The sequence below is a fragment of the Phalacrocorax carbo genome, chromosome 10 (genome assembly GCF_963921805.1).
Source record: "Phalacrocorax carbo chromosome 10, bPhaCar2.1, whole genome shotgun sequence".
Lineage (NCBI taxonomy): Eukaryota > Metazoa > Chordata > Aves > Suliformes > Phalacrocoracidae > Phalacrocorax > Phalacrocorax carbo.
This window is the reverse complement of record NC_087522.1, coordinates 9,088,321-9,106,534: the sequence shown is the minus strand read 5'-3', so window position 1 is coordinate 9,106,534 and position 18,214 is coordinate 9,088,321. Positions and strand designations below refer to the sequence as shown.

Below are 18,214 nucleotides of genomic sequence, written 5' to 3'. Positions count from 1 at the left end.
ATTAATTGGTTTTTAAAATTATAGATATAAATATATTTAAAACGTATATATATTATATAGCAAATCTATAATATTATCTTCCTATAAGTCACAGTGGAGGGAGGGGTTGTCATTGGCGCAATACATTTGTTCGATTCTAAAACAGTTGTTTTCTGAAGTGTACTAAGGATGTAGAACTACACCGTATCTCTCCATATTACATGCACGTGACTTTTTCCAAAGATATCTAACAAAGTGACTGAGGCAATATAGCCAGCCCGGCAGTATGGTTGTTGCTTCTTAGAAAAGTGTGTTTAGAAGGATATATGCAATAAGATATATGTCCAGAGGTCTGAGCACCTTGCTGCATTCAAGTCTGAGTCACAAAAGTATTTCTAAAGAGAAGAGTTGGTGGATATTCAATGGGATCTTAAAATATTGTGTTGTCATTTAATAGTTGCATATACTTGGTTCATCATCTTCCAATTTGTTCTTATCTTGGTATGCGTACTGTTGCCTTTTCTTTTAGAATGTTTGTTCCGAGCAAGGAGGATTTCCTCCTTTGTGTTTGAGCAAGCACAGCACAAAGGGGTTTCTGTTCAGTTAGAGGTTTTAAGCACTACCAGATTAATAAATTTGGTATAGATTTTTTTTTTATTATTGAAGTAATAAATACAGAATGCCTGTCTTTGAAATGTCATTTACTTAAATTTCACATATATGGGTTACTAAACAATGTGAACTTCTATTTCAGTGTGCATTCCTAGTGGAATCCTTGAAGCAACGTTCAGTAAATCAGTCTGTTAACCCATTTATACCAGGAGGCTCAAACGTGCTTATGAAGAAAGAGGACAGAAGGCCACAGAAGTTGCTGTCTCCTAAACCCACAGCTCTGAGTCTGGCTAGAATGGTTTGAAATGGTCCCTTTTTTAAAATGTTGTGTGTTTTAATTAGAGATCCTACCCAACTATCAGATGCTGCTCTTTGTGAGAGAAGTGCTCAGGCTGAAAATTTGAAGGGAGTAGAACAGCACTGTGATAGTACTCTGAATTTACATTTTAATGTGCATTCAAAATGCTACATAAACAAAAAGTACATCTTACTAACTCCTGCAAAGTAATTAATCATAATAGAACCACATTGTAGTGGTAATCCCTCCTTTCACCTTAAAAAATTTGGTGTGTGATGAAAGCAAAGGCAAAGCAGAAATGTGCTTTAACAAGTTATGTCTATTTTACAAGTCCTTCTAACAAGTAGTGAATTCTGTGGTATTCTGCTCATTTACAGATGAGACAGCTGCAGCTGAGTAGCATGTCTCTTACCTAACAAGAGAGCCAGCATAGAACAAGACATAGGATTCAGGATTTGTTTCCTGCCCACTGTATTTATTTCCATAGAGTTACCCTACTGAGTCCTTTGGGATTCTGTTGTTTTCCTTGTTAATTTTGACTGTGTATGCATCTGTTCTGAGTGGGTGTGCAGATCTGTAACATACGTATGTGGCCAGTGCTTACCACTTTGGTGTATAAATGACTAGATCAGAACAGCCTATTGCAAAGGATATAGTTAACTTCTGACCTGGAATTTTCAGATCTCATCTTTGAAATGGGAATGGCATTCTTAAGTGTAGGTGTGTTTATGTTGCAGAGGCCTTTGTAGGTAAGCCCAAACAGGTCTTCCGTGCTATTTTATCAAAACCAATATATTCTGAACACCTCTTCACAAATGCAGGAAAGAAATTATCACTCAGGGATACAACTACATAGCGTAGTTTTATAGGGATTAAACCTGTGCAAAAACTGATACAGGTTTGTTTGTAGATGTTTGGTGATATTCATAGTAGAGCTGTGTGTTAAATTCAGTTACTTGAAGGCTCTGTGTCACAGCAAAAGTCTGATCCTACAATAGCGTTAAACAATTGTTCATGTTGTTTAGAAGACTGCTCAGCCCCTAGAGGGTTAAGCCTTACCTGAAGTAAAAATTACTGTTGTCAGCACTAGGTTTCCAATATTCAGTAAAACTCTGAGGAAAATACTATATAGTATATTCTATAAAACAGTGCTATTACCATACTAGACTGCTCCTTCGACTGGCAAAAATGTTCCAAGCTCATCTTTCTGTATATGTTAATCTTTAGTTTTATGGCAGCAGATGAAATTAGCAAGATAATTAAAACTGAGCAATTGGAGTTCCTTAACCTAGCAAGAAATCACAAATTAACAAGTCATCATGGCAATCTGCTGACTTGTTAGAAGAGCCAGAGTAGCAGAATTAGACAATAATGAAGGATAGTTCCAGTTTTGAATAACACAGTAATGATCCAACTGAAATACTTTTAATTTTTTTATTATTATATGTGCTCATAGTATATTAAAGACAACCGTGGTGGAGAGAGAAATGCTTCCGTAAGAGTACTGGCATGGCGTCCTACTAGTGCCAAAGCAGAAATTCCACCAGGTCTGTATGGATTAGGGGATTTTTGTCTTCAGTTTCTTTGGGTTAAAAGCAAATATTTAATTCGAGCTCTAATTTAAGTTTTAGATACACTTGCAATTTTCATCTTTAATTAGACTGATAGGAAACATTGAGTATGAGGTTTAGCTGTAATGTATCTAGCATTCTTTTAGGTTGTGAGCAGAAGGAACACTGCAAAACTTATGACTATTTCCAGGTCATATGACTGAATATCCATCCTATATCAGGAAATGTCAAATGTGTGTGGTGGACAGTAGAGTCCTGTTTTGTCCCATGCCTGAATCCATAATTAGAACCTCACTTCTTTTAATTTTCAATTCATACTCAATTTTTTTTTTCAAAGGCTCTACAATTCAGAGATTTATTATTAGTTCAACATATATATTTCTGCTAATACTGTTAGATTCTGTTGAAATTAATATGCTGTTCCACTTGCTTTATCTTATGATCCAGTAATGAAGCAAAAAAACCCCAAATGTCAGGTTATCTGAAGTGCTGGCTCTTGCAGCTGCTCCTGGTATATGAAACAGCTCTTAAATTGATTCCAGTCACTGTTGGTCCCTTAATGTTCGATTCCTTTCTCCTCCATTTTTGTAACTTTCCTGTGTTTTTTTCTTTGCATCTTTGCTAACATCTGCAATTTTTTTTCTGCATTAAATTTGAGTCTTGAAATCTATTGATTTATTGAAATGAATATTGATATGTAGCAGTGCTTCCAAATCTGGATTAACATTTGCATATCAGAGTCTGTACAATGTAATTGGCTTTTTTAACAAAAACTATGCTTATTGTAAATTCCTAATCTTTTGACATTATGCCCTGTGGCATTCTTCTTGATGGTAATTTATAGATTTGTAAAAGTTCTGATTCCATTTCTATGAAAGTAGCATAAGAAGTTCTATAATATGGGTTTTTCTTAACCAATATCTAAGAAAATTAAGTATTTATAATTTTGGTAATAGAAAATTATGAACTGAAGAACAGGGTTGCATGTAAGAGTTTTATCTAGCTGAAGTAAGTCAACATATCTTTATTATTATTATTATTATTATTGTTATTAGCACAAACAACAAAAGAATGGCCTCAGACTGAGAATAAAAGAAAGCATAAACCAAGAAAGCAGCCAGAGTTTTCTGTGTCGGCATTTTATACTGATAAAGGAAGAAATGTGGGTATGTGTTGTCAGGATATGGTGGGTGAAGCCTTTTTATTATCAGTCTTTCTATTAAACTGTTAGGATGTTAATCAGCGTGCTTTAAATAGCGAGTGGAAGTTAATTCTACTTATCAAATATTTTTGGTTTGATGTTTTTGGTTTTGGGCATAGCTTGGCTCTTTTGGGTTTTCTGGGTGTTTTGTTGGGGTTTTGGGGGTTGCTTTTTTCTGTGGTCTTTTTTTTTTCGTAAAGTCCTTTGGGATCTTTTGATCAAAGATGGTCTAAGGAAAAATGCTGTCATCATGGTTTAGATGATTACTCAAGATTTGGTTTAGAACTTTTTGAAGGTGACAATTTTTAAAAATAAGTGATTTTTTTAAAGTACTTTGATATATCGGAACTTTGAGGTTTTTTCACGTGGAATTGTGTATGAAATGCTAGTCTGTGGGTTTCTGGGGGGGTTGTTTGTTTGGGTGGTTGTTTATAATCAGCAGTCATATGTGATTTAAAAGGACTGTGATTTAAACCTAGGGCTTCCACTATTACTTTGTTCATTTTCGTAACTAGGTATGGTATACCGAAAGTATCCAGAGATAACATGCATAAGAAAGTCTGTTCCCTCTGTTACACTGCCAAAAAAAGAGGAAATCTGTTCAAGCAAAGAGGTATTTTGCTCCTTACTAATAAATTGCCATTTTAGAATTATCCATATGAATTAATGTGAACATGTTAATTGTGATTCTGTAAAATGTATTATTATTTAAACTGTTCTAATATTTACTAACAACCAATTGTTCCATTTGTTTGTCTTGCAAGTGGCTGACCAAGTACAGTATTAAAAAGCTGAAACTGGAATTGCCCAGACTGATGTTTGGTCCAGGCTGTACTCACCAAAAGAAAACTGTGGAGTCTCTACACAAGGAAGTTTCAGCAAAATACTGTACTATCTTCCCTAGTGTTGAAATCAATGTAAGCTTTTGTGGATGCTGTATACTGACATTGTTGAAAGGCTCTGTATTTGTTTAAGACAATGCGTGTTGATCAATGTTTGTGGCTTGGTAGTGTGACATTACCTCCAGTATTCCCTGTTGTTTCTAAATCACCCTTCTATCAGAAAGCTGGAGAAGGTCTTTTATTCACCACAAAAAATATTGAGTATGTTTGAAGTGCAAAGTGCGCAGGACCTTTAAAACTTGTGGTGCCTCCTGTGCTCATGCCATGTGAAAAATAATTTTAAAATTTTAAATAAAGCTTTTAAAAATGATGTGTGAGTTGAAACTGGGAAAATGTTGGATCTCAATTGTTTTGGTTTGTGTAACAACTGGAGAGAAGTTAAGTCCAGGATATTATTCCTCTATTATATCTAAAACTGTCAGAAATAATGCAACAGATGCATCTGTCTAGTCAAATTATATAATTTTGTTTCCCAGCCCAACTGGCTGAGATGAGAACTAGACCTTGCTAATTTGGGTAAACCAGTTATTTAGTAACAACAGAGTCACAAAAATTTTGTTACACTATTTCATAGAGGTAAAGACAAAAAAACGAATCTCCCTAAGGCAGACATTGCATATAATGCAGCTGACCTCAAATCTCCTGAAGTAAGATGCTCTTGTACAAATTGAATTTTTCCAGGGGGTTGTTAAACATCTGCAGTTTCAATCTAAAGAACTGGAAATGTACACTGAACAACTGGAGAAAGTGTTGCAGCGCTATATACAAAGAATACAGTGGCTTCTGTCAGGTACTGGTGTACATCTGTTTTTCTATAAAGCACAACTTAAACATACATAAAATCTTCTTGTCTGCTATTTATAATAGAATAAATATGAACGTAAGTCTGGACCTCAAATATGAATAAAGATCATCCATTTTGCATTTCACTGAAATTTTAAAAAGTATTTTTATGACAATAAAATAAGAATACAAGAGAATTGGGCATCTGTATAGCTGATAAGCATCTAGCTTGCTGTGAAATCATTAGGGCTGTGATGTAAGTTTTTCCTTTTTTATGTTGTGTTCATGAACACAAGGTTCCTGGTGTCAGAATTTTTCTATCAACAGAACATATACAAAAACATGTGCAAGCAAAACAAGCTTCTCTGTTTCTTTTGCTAAGAATGTGCCCTATTTAGAAGTTCAGCATTACTGCTAGTGAAAAGTATTTTGATGCCTCTGTTGCTCATAAAGATTTTTGTTGGGAAAGTTTAATTTTTTTCTGGATTGTAGAGTAAAAGCTACAAATTTTTTAATGCAAGTTGCTACAATTGGCTAGTAATTAATGGTTGACAGTACTAGATTGGAAGTGGCAGAAGACTTTTCTATTATTAACCTTTGAACTACCTCATTTCCACACAGATTAGAATTTATTTTGTAGAAATATGCCCAGAATAACCGCTAAAGACAGAAGATTTTACCGTTTGCTCAGTAAAATAATATGTTCAATAAAATAAGGTTATGTAATGACACTTAATTAGTTCTAATGTTCTGGCCCAGGAAGCCGAAGATTATTTGGTACCATTTTAGAAGCAAATGTCTGTGTTTTGATTGATACATCTGGTTCCATGGACCCATATTTGCCACATATCACAAAAGAACTTACCTCTCTTATCTGGGAGCAGCTGAGAAAAAATGAAGTCAGGTATGATGAACTACTGATAAAGACTGAAATCTACAGTTATTATGTAATAAGATTACTTAATAATTACAAATAATACAGTACTGAAACAAAAGTAATTATTATATGTTAATGTATAATATGCATGTGACATGAACTGCTTTTTCCAGATTTCTTTTTAACCAACTTTTAATTCTGAGCTCTCTAAGATTTGAGCCTCTTTTGCCATAGGCTGACGCTGTTTATCCTTTTGGGCTCAGCATTCCCATAGATGTTCTGTTCATGCAGAGTGAGGCACGCTTTCTAACTCTTCCAAGCTGAAGACCTTAATCCAATTCTAGGCTCTTAGGGTTGGGGGTTTTTTGTTTGGTTGGGTTTTTTTTTAATTGGGTTTGGATTTGTGTTTGGGTTTTGTTTGGTTGGTGGTTTCGTTTGTTTTTTTTTTTTAATTGGGTTTTTGTTTCTGGGATTTATTTTTTGTTTTGGTTTTTTTTTTATTTACTTCAAAAGTGGCTTATCCAGAGTGACTGGTAGCATTGGTTAGGGATAAATGCTGTGGGCCATTTTTCTCCTCAGGTTTAACCTGCTGAGATTTGCAGAAAATACAGAGAGTTGGAAGGGGTGTCTTGTAGAGGCAACTGATGAAACATGTCATGATGCTGTGCAGTGGGTGTCCAAATTCCACGCTCATGGTAATACATGCATCCTTATGGCTTTACAGGTTAGTAATTGTGTACCAATTTTTGGAGAAGGCATCATGTCTTGTGATAAAATATTTCATCTGACTGATTATATTTTAGGATAATTATTTTATCAAAGCATACAACATTTTTGTATGAAAAACACTGAACAGATAAAGAATCAAGCCACTGTTCTGGTCCACAGGACTTAGAGATACTAGAATGCATTGCTCACATTGAGCTTAAGAAAAATGTGAAATGTAAATAGTTGCATTAATATTTGTGTTCAGAGAATACTGGTGAGGGAAAACAGCCAGTTGCTCAAAATAATGCTTATGTAAAACTGTGGCTGTAATATATTTGCTCTGGGTCAAACAGGAATTTTAAAGTAGTAGTGTTTGTTGGAATCCCATGGGCATTGAGTACAATTCTTCAACTTCAGAAACAGGTGAAGAAACTTTTCTCCCATAAAAATTCTCAGTGTAGAAATTAAATAGTAGTAATAATCTAAAACAGAGACTGAAAGAACCTGCAATTTCATGAGATTTAAAATTTGAATCAAAAAAGAAATGTTGCCTTAAATGTATGATTCTTCTTCCAGACACCTTTGCAGAATCTCCTTATAAATTTTATGGAATTCATCATGAATCAAGTCCAGTAGAATTGTAAGGCATGTCTATATTACAAAAATGTCCACTGAGTCAATTACCATAGCAAATTTTCATAATGTAAAAATGCCAAGTCCTAGTGATCCTGATTTTCAGACATTAAGCATCTTTAACTCCCACAAAATGTGATGTAAAATTGTCAGCTGTTCTCTGAACCCACTTAATTTGCTTATTTCAATGAGTCATATTTTTTATGATGCCCTGCTTATGACTATATTGCCTTATGCTACAAATTATCTACTTGTTTATTTTTAAAATTTATATCCTTGATCTCTTTCATACTTAGTGAAAAGGAAAATACTAATTCAATTAATGATGTCGTAAATATAAAACTATCTTAAATCATTGGAACAGTGTTTTCATTCTTAAATATATCTTTTATTATGAATGTACTAGTTATATAAGCTTATTTTCTGCTTTTCAGAAGGCTCTCAGTTTCCAAGGTATAGAGGCACTCTATGTGTTGACTGATGGAAAACCAGACACCAGTGGCAGTCTGATTTTGAAAGAAATTGAAAGATTGAGAAAGAAACAAGATATTAAGATCCACACCATTTCTTTTAGCTGTACAGACAGGTATGTGGTCTTCGTCTCCTACTGCGTAAGTCCTTGAGAGAGTTGCCTTTTAGGCACACAGAGAAGGGATATGCATCACTAGTCTGCAGCACTGAGGTCATTCCTGTAGTTCTGTCATTAGTCTATCATATACACATCCTTATAGAGGTATAAAAAGTTAATACACTGACCTGGACTGGAGCCAGGAGTGACAGAAGAGTGCTAATGCTGGCCATGGTGGGGTGTAGGTTAAATCATGTATCTGGATGTTCCTTTTCAGGTACCTTTGCATCGTCCAGAACTAGGGACCATGAGATAATATCAAAAAGTTGGCACTCCTCTAGATTCTCATTCATGGCTGTGCCTGTGTGACACAGGGAGCAGATAGCCAGACAGGCCACCAGTTCTTCAAACTTTGAGCATGTCCTGTCTGCCACCTCAAAATGCAGCGGTTGTCTCAGGTCTTCAAGAACTCAGCCTTGAATTGAATGCAGCATTGCCTGCCAACGCTTCTGTCCCAGTGGCAGTCATGGGGTTAACTTCTGGATAATTCCATTGGATTATCCAGCTGCCATGGGAAGATTTTGACCCTCTCATAGCACAAACTGACAAACAGTGTTGTTTCTGTTAGGTCCTAGGTTGCATCCTGGTGAACTGTGGGATGAGTGTTGCCACAGCAATAGAATAGAGCTGTTAAAAGAGATTAAAAAGTAAAAGAAATAAGAAGTTCAGGAAGGTGAATATGCAACAGAAAATGTCACCATAGGAAGGGCAAAAGATTTCAAAGCAGGATTGAGGATTGATGAGGAAGGACCAGCAGAATCTCAAGGAAGCCTGAGAGATGATACTCATAAGAAAATAGGGCACATAGGATGCTTGGACCATTCTGTAGAGCTTCCGGGTGTTCTCAGAGTTCTGGATGTTTCAGGAGTAATCTGTGGGCATGCCTGCTAGGTCTAGACTGGAGAATGTTGTGGTAGTACAACCACACTAATACCTGATAAAATGTTGAGAGCATGTGTGGACTGAAGTTTCAAGATCAGTTTCCTGCTAAAGGAGTATAGTTTGCACACAACAGAGCTACTGTGAGAGCCAAACCAACACATGGCAGACAAAAATAATTGGGAAATTTGCTTCAAAACTCCATCACTGCTCCAAATTAAATTGGCCAGATCCTATACTGCGATGGTAGCTAATAGACCTTAAAACTAAATCCCTCAAAAGTCAACAGTTATATGGATGTCATTTTTCAAGCCATTAAAAGCAGAAAAGCAGTAGACCTCTTGATAAGTCTGTGGTGTTTGTGATTTTGGAAGTGAGGTTTGACAGGAAGAGAGTGTCATTTTGTAAGCTTTTATATATCTTCCTGTCTGGTAAGCCTTTGAATTATTGGTCCTGAGTTGAAAAAGCCAACTTCAACTATTTACTAAAAGTCTTTTAATTATTAATATTTTGAGTTAATTTATTTGCCTATAATTTGGTTAACTGGTCAGTAACCAGTAACTGTCTGTTAAGGAAATCTGCTAATAAGGGAGAAAGACTGTAACTGACTACGAGGTACACTGAAACAAAATCTGCTGCTTCCTTTCAAAGAAATCTCCTAGTTAGTTGCAGAGATTTTAGTGTCCAGTTCTAGAATGGAATTAAACCTTGCAGCTTACTTGAAATTAATGGATGTATGGCTGGTTTTGACTTTGCAATGCTAGTGTTCGGGAGACAGGACTCTAAAATGATGTATGTATGGCAGTAAAAGTGTGTGATCTAGCATACTTCCAATAAGAATACAGTAACAACTGTACCAGTTATCGCAATGGACCATGGCAAGTAATGGAGGCTTAGGCAAGAGAATAAAATATGGCTCATGTACCAAGTGTTCTTTCCCTTTATGGAGTCTCCCAGCTTTTGGTTTTCTTTCCCTGTGTAAAATATTACTGCCTTTACCTGCCAGCCTGGCCTCTGGATTTCTTAGTTTAGTTTCTTTTTTTTGTTTCTATTGCTACACTGAACCTCTTGTCCAAAAATAGCCTGGTTTTGCAGGTTGTGACAGCTAAGCAGTGTATATTCTTCATTAGCAATTGACAATTAGAAATTACACAGAAGTATATAATCATGTCCTCCAAACTATTTGTTTTGATGTAATATTTTTTAAGGAATTCTTAGAAATTCTTTTTCTATTGTTGTTGCTTTCAGAGAAACAATTTTCATAAGTAGCTTACTACTTTGTTGTTAACAGAGGAGCTAACGAATTTCTGAAGAAGCTTGCTTCCCAGACAGGAGGGCGCTACCATTGCAGTTTTGGAGATGTGGATGGACAATTAGCAGCACACAGAATGTTGACAGAGGGGCTTGATGATGATGATGTATGTTGAGTTGACTGGTTTTCTTAGGTTTGCTTTTGTTTCATTTCAACTAAGTTCTTCATCGGTAGTCACACTACATTTAAAAAAGAAAAATCATGAGAAAAATTAATACAAAACTCCTAAGATACTTCACATAGAAACTGAATGGAGAAATCTTAATATTTGGCTTTGCCTCTCTGCTGGCTGCCTTGGTCAGATGACCAAAGCCGTTTCAGAAGTATACAGTGCATTGTAGCCTTTGAAAGGAAGCAAAAAAATGTATTGTATCTGGGCACTGGTTTTTAAGCTAACTTTAGCTTTTACTGTGCTTTCTTATCCTTACCATCTTGTATTTCATTTATGTAACTGTAAAATTCTTATACAGCGTTTAGCACATTAGTGCTCAAACAGGAGACCTCAGGGATTGCCATGGCAGAAAAATATGTTAGTGAACAGAACTATATTTAAGCCAGAGTTGCTCTGCTCTCCCCCTGTAAGACAAGACCTTCTCGGCAAGTAGGTAGGAGCAGGGAGATATAGACCTTAGGCTCAGTTAACTAAGTTGGTAGAAACTGAAAATAATAAATAGGTGCAAGTTAAAGTAGAATATTTTAATTCTGTTTTCAGGATCCAGTCTTCCCTTACTTTGAAGGAGATGATTTAAAGAAACTTACTCAAGAAGTAACAAAAGCTAGAAGATTCTTAAAGCAGGCAAAATCTTTGAGGTGAGTCTGTATCAAGAATCTTTAAATAATTGGGTTTTTATTTCATGAAAGGAAGACAAGAATATCTGACTTGCAATATTTGTTATTTAAAAAAGAGTTGCTGTTTCTTTCCTTGTACTGTCAATGTTAGGGGTTTTTTTGAGGCTTGGAAAATGACACGCAAGCAAGCTGTCTGCATCAGAGGGATTTAGTTTTAAGGTCTTACACAGTTAACTACCATCATAGTGAAGGATCTGAGCAGATTCTAACACTGTGTTATACTTCACAGTTGATGTTTTCTCTCAGTAGTTGTCCCTCCATTTCTTATGTCAAACAGAATTTACATTAAGTTGTTCCTTTCCTTGCTGAGCTCTATCATCTGCCAAATCAATGTATTTCTCTTCTGTTATTAAAACACAAAATTGATTCTTGTTAATGTGATGCAATGTTCTTTTTAGTACCTCTTCCCTTAGTATGACTTCTTACTCAGAAATGCAAATTACTTTTCTTTGCCAAAATCTGTATGGGCTCCTTCTATCCTACCTTATCCTGACTTCTCTAACTGCATCATCATCCATTCTCTGTCTGCTAGAATTACGTTCTCGGAATGGAATAAATGTGAGGTCTTCCTTCTGTTCTCAGACAATCCTGTCAACCCATTTACTTTTCAAGTTATCATCAATCTCCCTTTCTTTTTGCCTCTGAAGACCTGTAAAGTTTCTACTGTCCTTTTTCTGGGAAGATTCCCTAAGCCTTCCTCTTCATTCCTCTTACACTTCCTGATTTACTGAAGGATCTAACAAAATCATTCTCCTCTCAGAGATGTCAAAATCCTTCTCCTCTCAATCTCAGTCTTTTTCTGCTTTCCTAAATAACTTGACTCTTAACCTTTTTCCTTTCCTTATTAAGTCTCGGGCCCACAAGAATTTGTCCTGGGTCTTCTCTCTCCTCCTTTACTGTAATGTAATAAGAATGTTCTGCCAACACTGTTCAGGTTTTTCTCCCTTTCTTTTCTTTTCCTCATCTTCTCTTCAGCCTCCTCCCTCACCATGAAGTTTCCTTTTTCCTTTTCTGTTAACAGGTATATAACAGATAACAGTACAACATGGCACCAGGCAGAGGCATCCCAGCAGACTCCAAATAAGCTAAGTCAGTTCCTGGAAGCAGCATAGCCCTGTTGGCACTGCATGCCATCTCTCTCTCAGTAAACTGAATTGGCTCAGGTGGCAAACTATCCCTGCTGCTTCTGGTATCTCTCAGAGCTAGCTTTGATACCTGCCTAGGGCTGGACTGAAGGGCAGTTAAATTGTGTTGATCCTTTCGTTTCTTCATTGTTTCACTTTCTACCTGCCAATCCAGAACCAGAAAGTGCTATTTCAATAGTAATAGCGGGTAAACATACTTGCAAAGAGCTTTAAAGTGCATTATACCTGCTCAGTGAAAAGATTTTCTGTCACACAAGGGCATGGCCAAACAAGAGATACAAAGCTACTATATGTCTCTCTGAAAAGCTGCTGTAATTCTTTGGGTTTTGTTTTTCTTTCAAACAGGTTATTACTACAAAAATGGAATGTAAACCAAAAGATGAATTCAGGCTTTAAAAAAAGTGCTCAGGTAAGCAGTCATCTCAAATAGATCATAGTTTATATATAGGTAATATATTTCAGTAAAAGGATAGTGTATCATAAGCCTAATGTAAAATGTATTAATTTCCAGCAGTGACTTTTTCCAAAGTTGAAAATATTTGTAATGATTTAGTTCTTAGCTGAGCTAGTCCACAGTATAATCTTATTTACACAAAGATAGCTATATTTTGGGTGAAAGGAGCAAGGCAGATGTGATTTTACAGTTATTAATGGTTTAGCTCTTTCTAAGAGCAAACAGCTAAGCACAATAGAGAGTTAGGACAAGATGTAATGGCTGTAATAACTGCTCCATGGGCTGCCTGATTTATCAGTTAAAGGAACAAGCCTGACTGAAAAAAAGACCCCACTAATAGTAAAGACAGCCTCAGCAAACACTGGGCTATTGTTACAAAGTTGTGGGAGAGGCAGCTGGACAAACTAAACCTCTCACAGAGCCAACATGCTGCTTTTAAATTGGCAAAGTAAAAATTACAAGAAAAGATAAATTGCTTTCTCAAGGTTAAACAGGACAGAAGCATTTGTCACAGAGTTGTCTGAGAGGAAAAAGTGGACATGCAGACAATTACAGAGAGAGTTGCACTAGAGAACTTAGGTAGGCCTGCCAAGATATTAATGAAGGAATTGGGTAAGGCAGATATTTGGTGAGAGTGTTTTTTAAATCCTTGTTTCTGTAGGTGTAGTTTGTACTTTGATTGATTAAGAATGCTTCCTTCATGGAGGATGGAACCTGGTTAAGTATGTGTGGAATTCAGTATATAAGGGCTGATCAATAAAGAGATGCTTGGAGAGGAAACAGATATATAACCATCCTGTAGTAGCAAAGTTGTTACAGGTATGTATAGGCAGAGGCTAGTGTTCTACAACCATCTCTGTCGTTCAGGCTTCCAAGGTAAACTGTATTGCTTGTGAAGTGTATAGGAAGGCATTCCTGTTAATGTGCTTCAGAAAGGACTTAGCATTGTGATGGTCAGCCTATGCAGTTTATATATTTTGAATTGTATTTAAAAAGCTATTCATGTGCTTGACTTGTAGGATTAAATTTTAGATGAAGAAAAGATGCTGAAGAGGTTTGGAGTGGTGCTGCTAGCCTGCTTCTTTTCAGAGTGTGCTTAAATCTTCCAGCTTCAAGCAGAAAGAGGGAAGATGTATTCTTTGTCTCTGAACTTCTGGCAAGAGAAGTTACAGATGATAAGTGCAGCTGACTTATTCCACTTGCAGATTTTGCAGGACTCAAATCAAGCCCTGAACTCTCCAAAGTTTAAATATAAGTAGAGGATATTTTTCAATATAGCTAACACAAATTTTAAGAGTGTAATGTATTTCTAATATAATTAGTAGTTATACATAATCACAACTTCTGTTTCTCTTCTATTCTACTGCATAATACTAATAATTGCTTCAATCAGTTGGTATGTCCAAGATGTCTTTTTTGGCAGTGGTTTGAGACTTCTTTGCTGGTGCTCATTATCCCTAACAGATGGGACAGATGGCTGTGATACTAGAAAGAGAATTCTTTACACCAGTTTGGGATAGGGAGTCCAAGAAATAACCTTAGTGCAGAAAACAAAGCTTGGAATGAATGTTCTTGCCAAAAGAAGTTTGCTAATAATTATTTTGACTCCTTTTTATGTTGGCAGTAGAGAAAGATATAGAGTTGATGATTCAGAAATCATCAGACATGCAAACAATTAATATCTTGTTGTTGATAAAGCCTTGTTATGTTTTTATAACTAGATACTGACAGTCTTCTAAGCAATTCTGTTAAATTCTTATCTGTGTCCTGTCCTAGAGAGGTTAAAAATATGTTTGCTAGTACTATATAAGAAAATCCAGTTTAAGCTAACTGCAGTAATGAGGCATATATTTTTCCAGTTGATTTATGCAATACATGTTTCATTTAATGAGGAACTCTGCAATAACAGCTGCATCTCCTGAGTGCCAGCTGATAGGAATGGTTGGATATACATTGATACGGGATATATTGTCTTTTCTTTCACTCCATCTTTTTTGTCTCCATAAAGAATTAAAAATAATTTCTATGACAAAAGTCTCTTTTTAGTGTTGTATGCTCTGCACCAGCTGACTCCCGCGTTCCGTGTTAGTACCAGCCTACTGTGAAATACTGCATTTAAAATGGAACTTTGTGCTATGCATCACTTTCTGTGATTTTATGAGTATATGTGTTGGTATGTGTGTAACTACTGAGATGCTTTGATATGAAAAAGGTAATTGTAAATTAGTAGGACTAGTTACATTTTTATTTGGGGTATATAAATATTAGATGATGGTCACTGATAAAATGAGTGGATTTGTACTAATGGAAATTAGTACAATGGAAAAACAGTAAATCCAGGGAAAAAAGGATAACGTTTCTGTATTGCCAAAAAGAGGTTCTTATTTATTCCTCAGAGGATTTAAGATGTGTCACAGTACTGTAGCACAGATTCTGATATTTTTATGAAGGTTTTTTAAAAGAATGTTAAAACAAAATATACTTGTGCAGGTATGTTAAATGATATCAGAGACTTCTTGTGAAATAAGATAGTAATGTATGCATCAGATTTCGCAAATGTGGATAAGCATCACAATATTTCAGTGTGGTGTGCAATCTGTCACACCTCTCATTTACAGCCTTTTTTTTCCCCTCTATAGTATTTGGTGTTCAGAGGTTTTACTCATTTAAAACAACTCCATTTACACAATGTATCTATAGACTGATTGTCAGTGGATCTATGTAATCCTAAACTCACGACAACCTACACTAATACCCATCTCTCACTAGGTTGGTTGGTTTGGTTTAGACAGGTCATTCGTTTCTGTGGGCAGAGCATAGCAAGTTTCTCTGGTTCTCCTGAGCATGCTCCCAGACTTAAGTAGGTGTTAGGAATTCAGGAGTCCTCTCTTTGCTGGTGGTGTGAGCTAAGGGTTTCCAAGTCTCCAGTTCAAGAAAAATGCAACTGAAAAGTAAGGAACAAATGTTGACATTAGAATTTGTGTCACCACAGAAGCTATAAAATAGTTAGGCGTTACAGTATTTAGCCATTGCATCCATTCAGTTCTTTTGTAAGTGTTTTCAGGCTGTGCAGCCTCCCTCTATCCTTCTAAAGCCTTGTTGTCTTGCAGGCTGGCCAGTTCTGCTATCTGCTCAGGGCAGCTCCTTTCTTTAAAACATAGTTTCTGTCTCCTGCCTATTACGTGCCTGGACACTCTCATCCTACCTGCTCCCACCAATCTGAGGGCTACTTAGTCAGGAAAACATTTTAAGGAGATGGTTCAGCTGTGATGACCTGATTAGTCAAGTGCTCTGTTAATGACTTTTCTATGTTGATCTGTCACGTGTATGTCATTGCTTTCCTGGTTTCTGTTTTCTGGAATGCAATTCACTGTATACAAGACATAATAAAAATGGAATTTTATAATTGACAATGATGTATATTTTTCTGCCAGCTTGTGAGTAACTCATGTCATTGCTGTGACTCACTGAATATGTTCATTTGCATGCAGTGAATTAAAGATGAACAGCTAAACCAGTTGCTACCTTGAAGTATGCATTCTACCTTGTATCAGAAGAGTGCTGTTTTGCAGCAAAAGTGAGTAACTTCCATGTGGAACAGCTCATGTACTGCCATCATTTACAGTCAACTTCCAGCGGCTGTGCTACAGTTAACTGGTGCAGATGTGCATAAAAGCTTAGTATGGACTGGCGGTTCAGGAACTCCTCTGTGCATCGTTCAGCCATACATGCTTCAGGGGACAACAACCTTCAGAAGGGTGTGACAGCTTGGGATAGTAACAAATTATTCCATCTAAATACACCTGAATTTGAGTCAACCGCAGGAAGTTCATGCTGCTTTTAAGGAAGTTAACAGCAATATGTTTTTGTTGTGCTCTGTCCTTTAGAATTCTGTCCACTAAGAATTTCTCTGTGCTTTGTATGTTATCTGCTATTAGCATGTGTCTAGATTTGTAACTACAAAAGTTCCAAGACATTAGGCACCCAAACTTGTTAATGCAACTAAGTCACAAGAATTTTCATTGAATCATTTTAATGCATCTCAACCAGTTAGATGTATAAAGGATACTTTTCATTCCAACGAACTTCAGTCCTCGGTGAAACCATCTTAAACAGGTGCTTATTAGATGTTTGCTTTCTGAATAGTTTAAAAACAAAAAAAAAAGAGAGAGGAAGAAGGGAAAATCCAATTCCAGAAACCTGCCAGTATCAGAAAACACCCTGTTTCTTCCCCATCTCTGTTACAATAAAGAGAATCTAGGTTTTAGGTAACTATATTGAATGCAGTGGTGGAACCACCATATGAGGAGGTTGATAATCCCTGACTCGTATCATATGAGACTTCATCAGTTAGAATCTTAAATTCTACCCAGTGTTTGATAGGTAGATTAGGCTGAGTTTATAAGCCACAAATTTGCATGCTTTCAGTGATATGGACTGCCTCTGTAATTGCAGCCACATTTAATGTGGTACCGAAGCTCGCTCTTAATAGATAAATAACTAGCAAATAACAAATTCATCACTTTTAGAGGGCTTTTCCTTTCCTACTTGACAAGTTCTGCAGCTTTTGTTACGATTTTTGGGTTAGTAACAATGATAAAGATGAGTGGAACTTTGTAAATTAAACTTGGTAGAAGTTATGACAAGATTTTGAATGATATCTGACTGGCATAGTGCAAAACAGATCCTCCTCTTCCATCTGTCCTAAGCCACCTCCCATGCCCTCATTACTCCTCCAATGTATTTGGGCATGAAAACAAACCACATAGTAGTAGTGATCATCTGTACTTCTCTTTTCCAGTGCAATGACTGTTAGAAAACCTTTGAATTAAAAGGAAACCTATTAGGATTGGTCTTCAATAATCTTTTTAAAACCTGCATATATGTAGCTCCTGTGGTTTTTTTTTTCTCTGATTCCTATATGTAAGAAGCCAAGCTGTTATCCCTGCTCATTATATAGAAACATGCCTTTATTCAGTACAAGTTCATGCAGTATTTTTATTTATGATGCGTTTATATTCCTTCCCTTCAAATATTGCATAAACTGCCTCCTTAACTAACAAGACCTAAGAGCTGATAAAGGGCATGTTCATTGTTGCTGTTAGAAGTTGCTTTGTTTCTTCCTGTAATTCCAGCCTGACTTGGCAAGGCAGTCTCACAGTTATCATTTCATTTGACCTGTAAATCAATCTGTGTAGCATGCAAAGCAACCACGTATGCAGAGTAAACGAGAACAATGTAACCTGAAAAGCATTTTATATGACATGTTCCAAGGCTGTGCTTTGAAGTATTTTTGCGAACTTTATACTTTCCATGAGGAAACAGTGAAATATGCAGAATCGTAACACAAATAAATACACAAAGTCACAGGAAAAAGGAAGGA

At 36.2% G+C, this 18,214-nt stretch overlaps 1 protein-coding gene across 1 annotated transcript in view; it reads left to right on the top strand.

Annotated features, from left to right (window-relative positions):
* Nucleotides 1-18,214, top strand: part of VWA3A (von Willebrand factor A domain containing 3A) — a gene marked incomplete at its 5' end in the record, with an annotated part of 41,002 nt that overhangs the window by 19,010 nt on the left and 3,778 nt on the right. The window contains 12 exons of the mRNA XM_064461964.1: nt 734-889; nt 2,346-2,436; nt 3,516-3,626; nt 4,177-4,274; nt 4,426-4,578; nt 5,245-5,353; nt 6,106-6,250; nt 6,803-6,947; nt 7,999-8,150; nt 10,363-10,489; nt 11,096-11,193; nt 12,723-12,786. Of these exons, the coding sequence (XP_064318034.1) occupies nt 734-889; nt 2,346-2,436; nt 3,516-3,626; nt 4,177-4,274; nt 4,426-4,578; nt 5,245-5,353; nt 6,106-6,250; nt 6,803-6,947; nt 7,999-8,150; nt 10,363-10,489; nt 11,096-11,193; nt 12,723-12,786 (1,449 nt within the window). The remainder of the gene's footprint in view (nt 1-733; nt 890-2,345; nt 2,437-3,515; nt 3,627-4,176; nt 4,275-4,425; nt 4,579-5,244; nt 5,354-6,105; nt 6,251-6,802; nt 6,948-7,998; nt 8,151-10,362; nt 10,490-11,095; nt 11,194-12,722; nt 12,787-18,214) is intronic.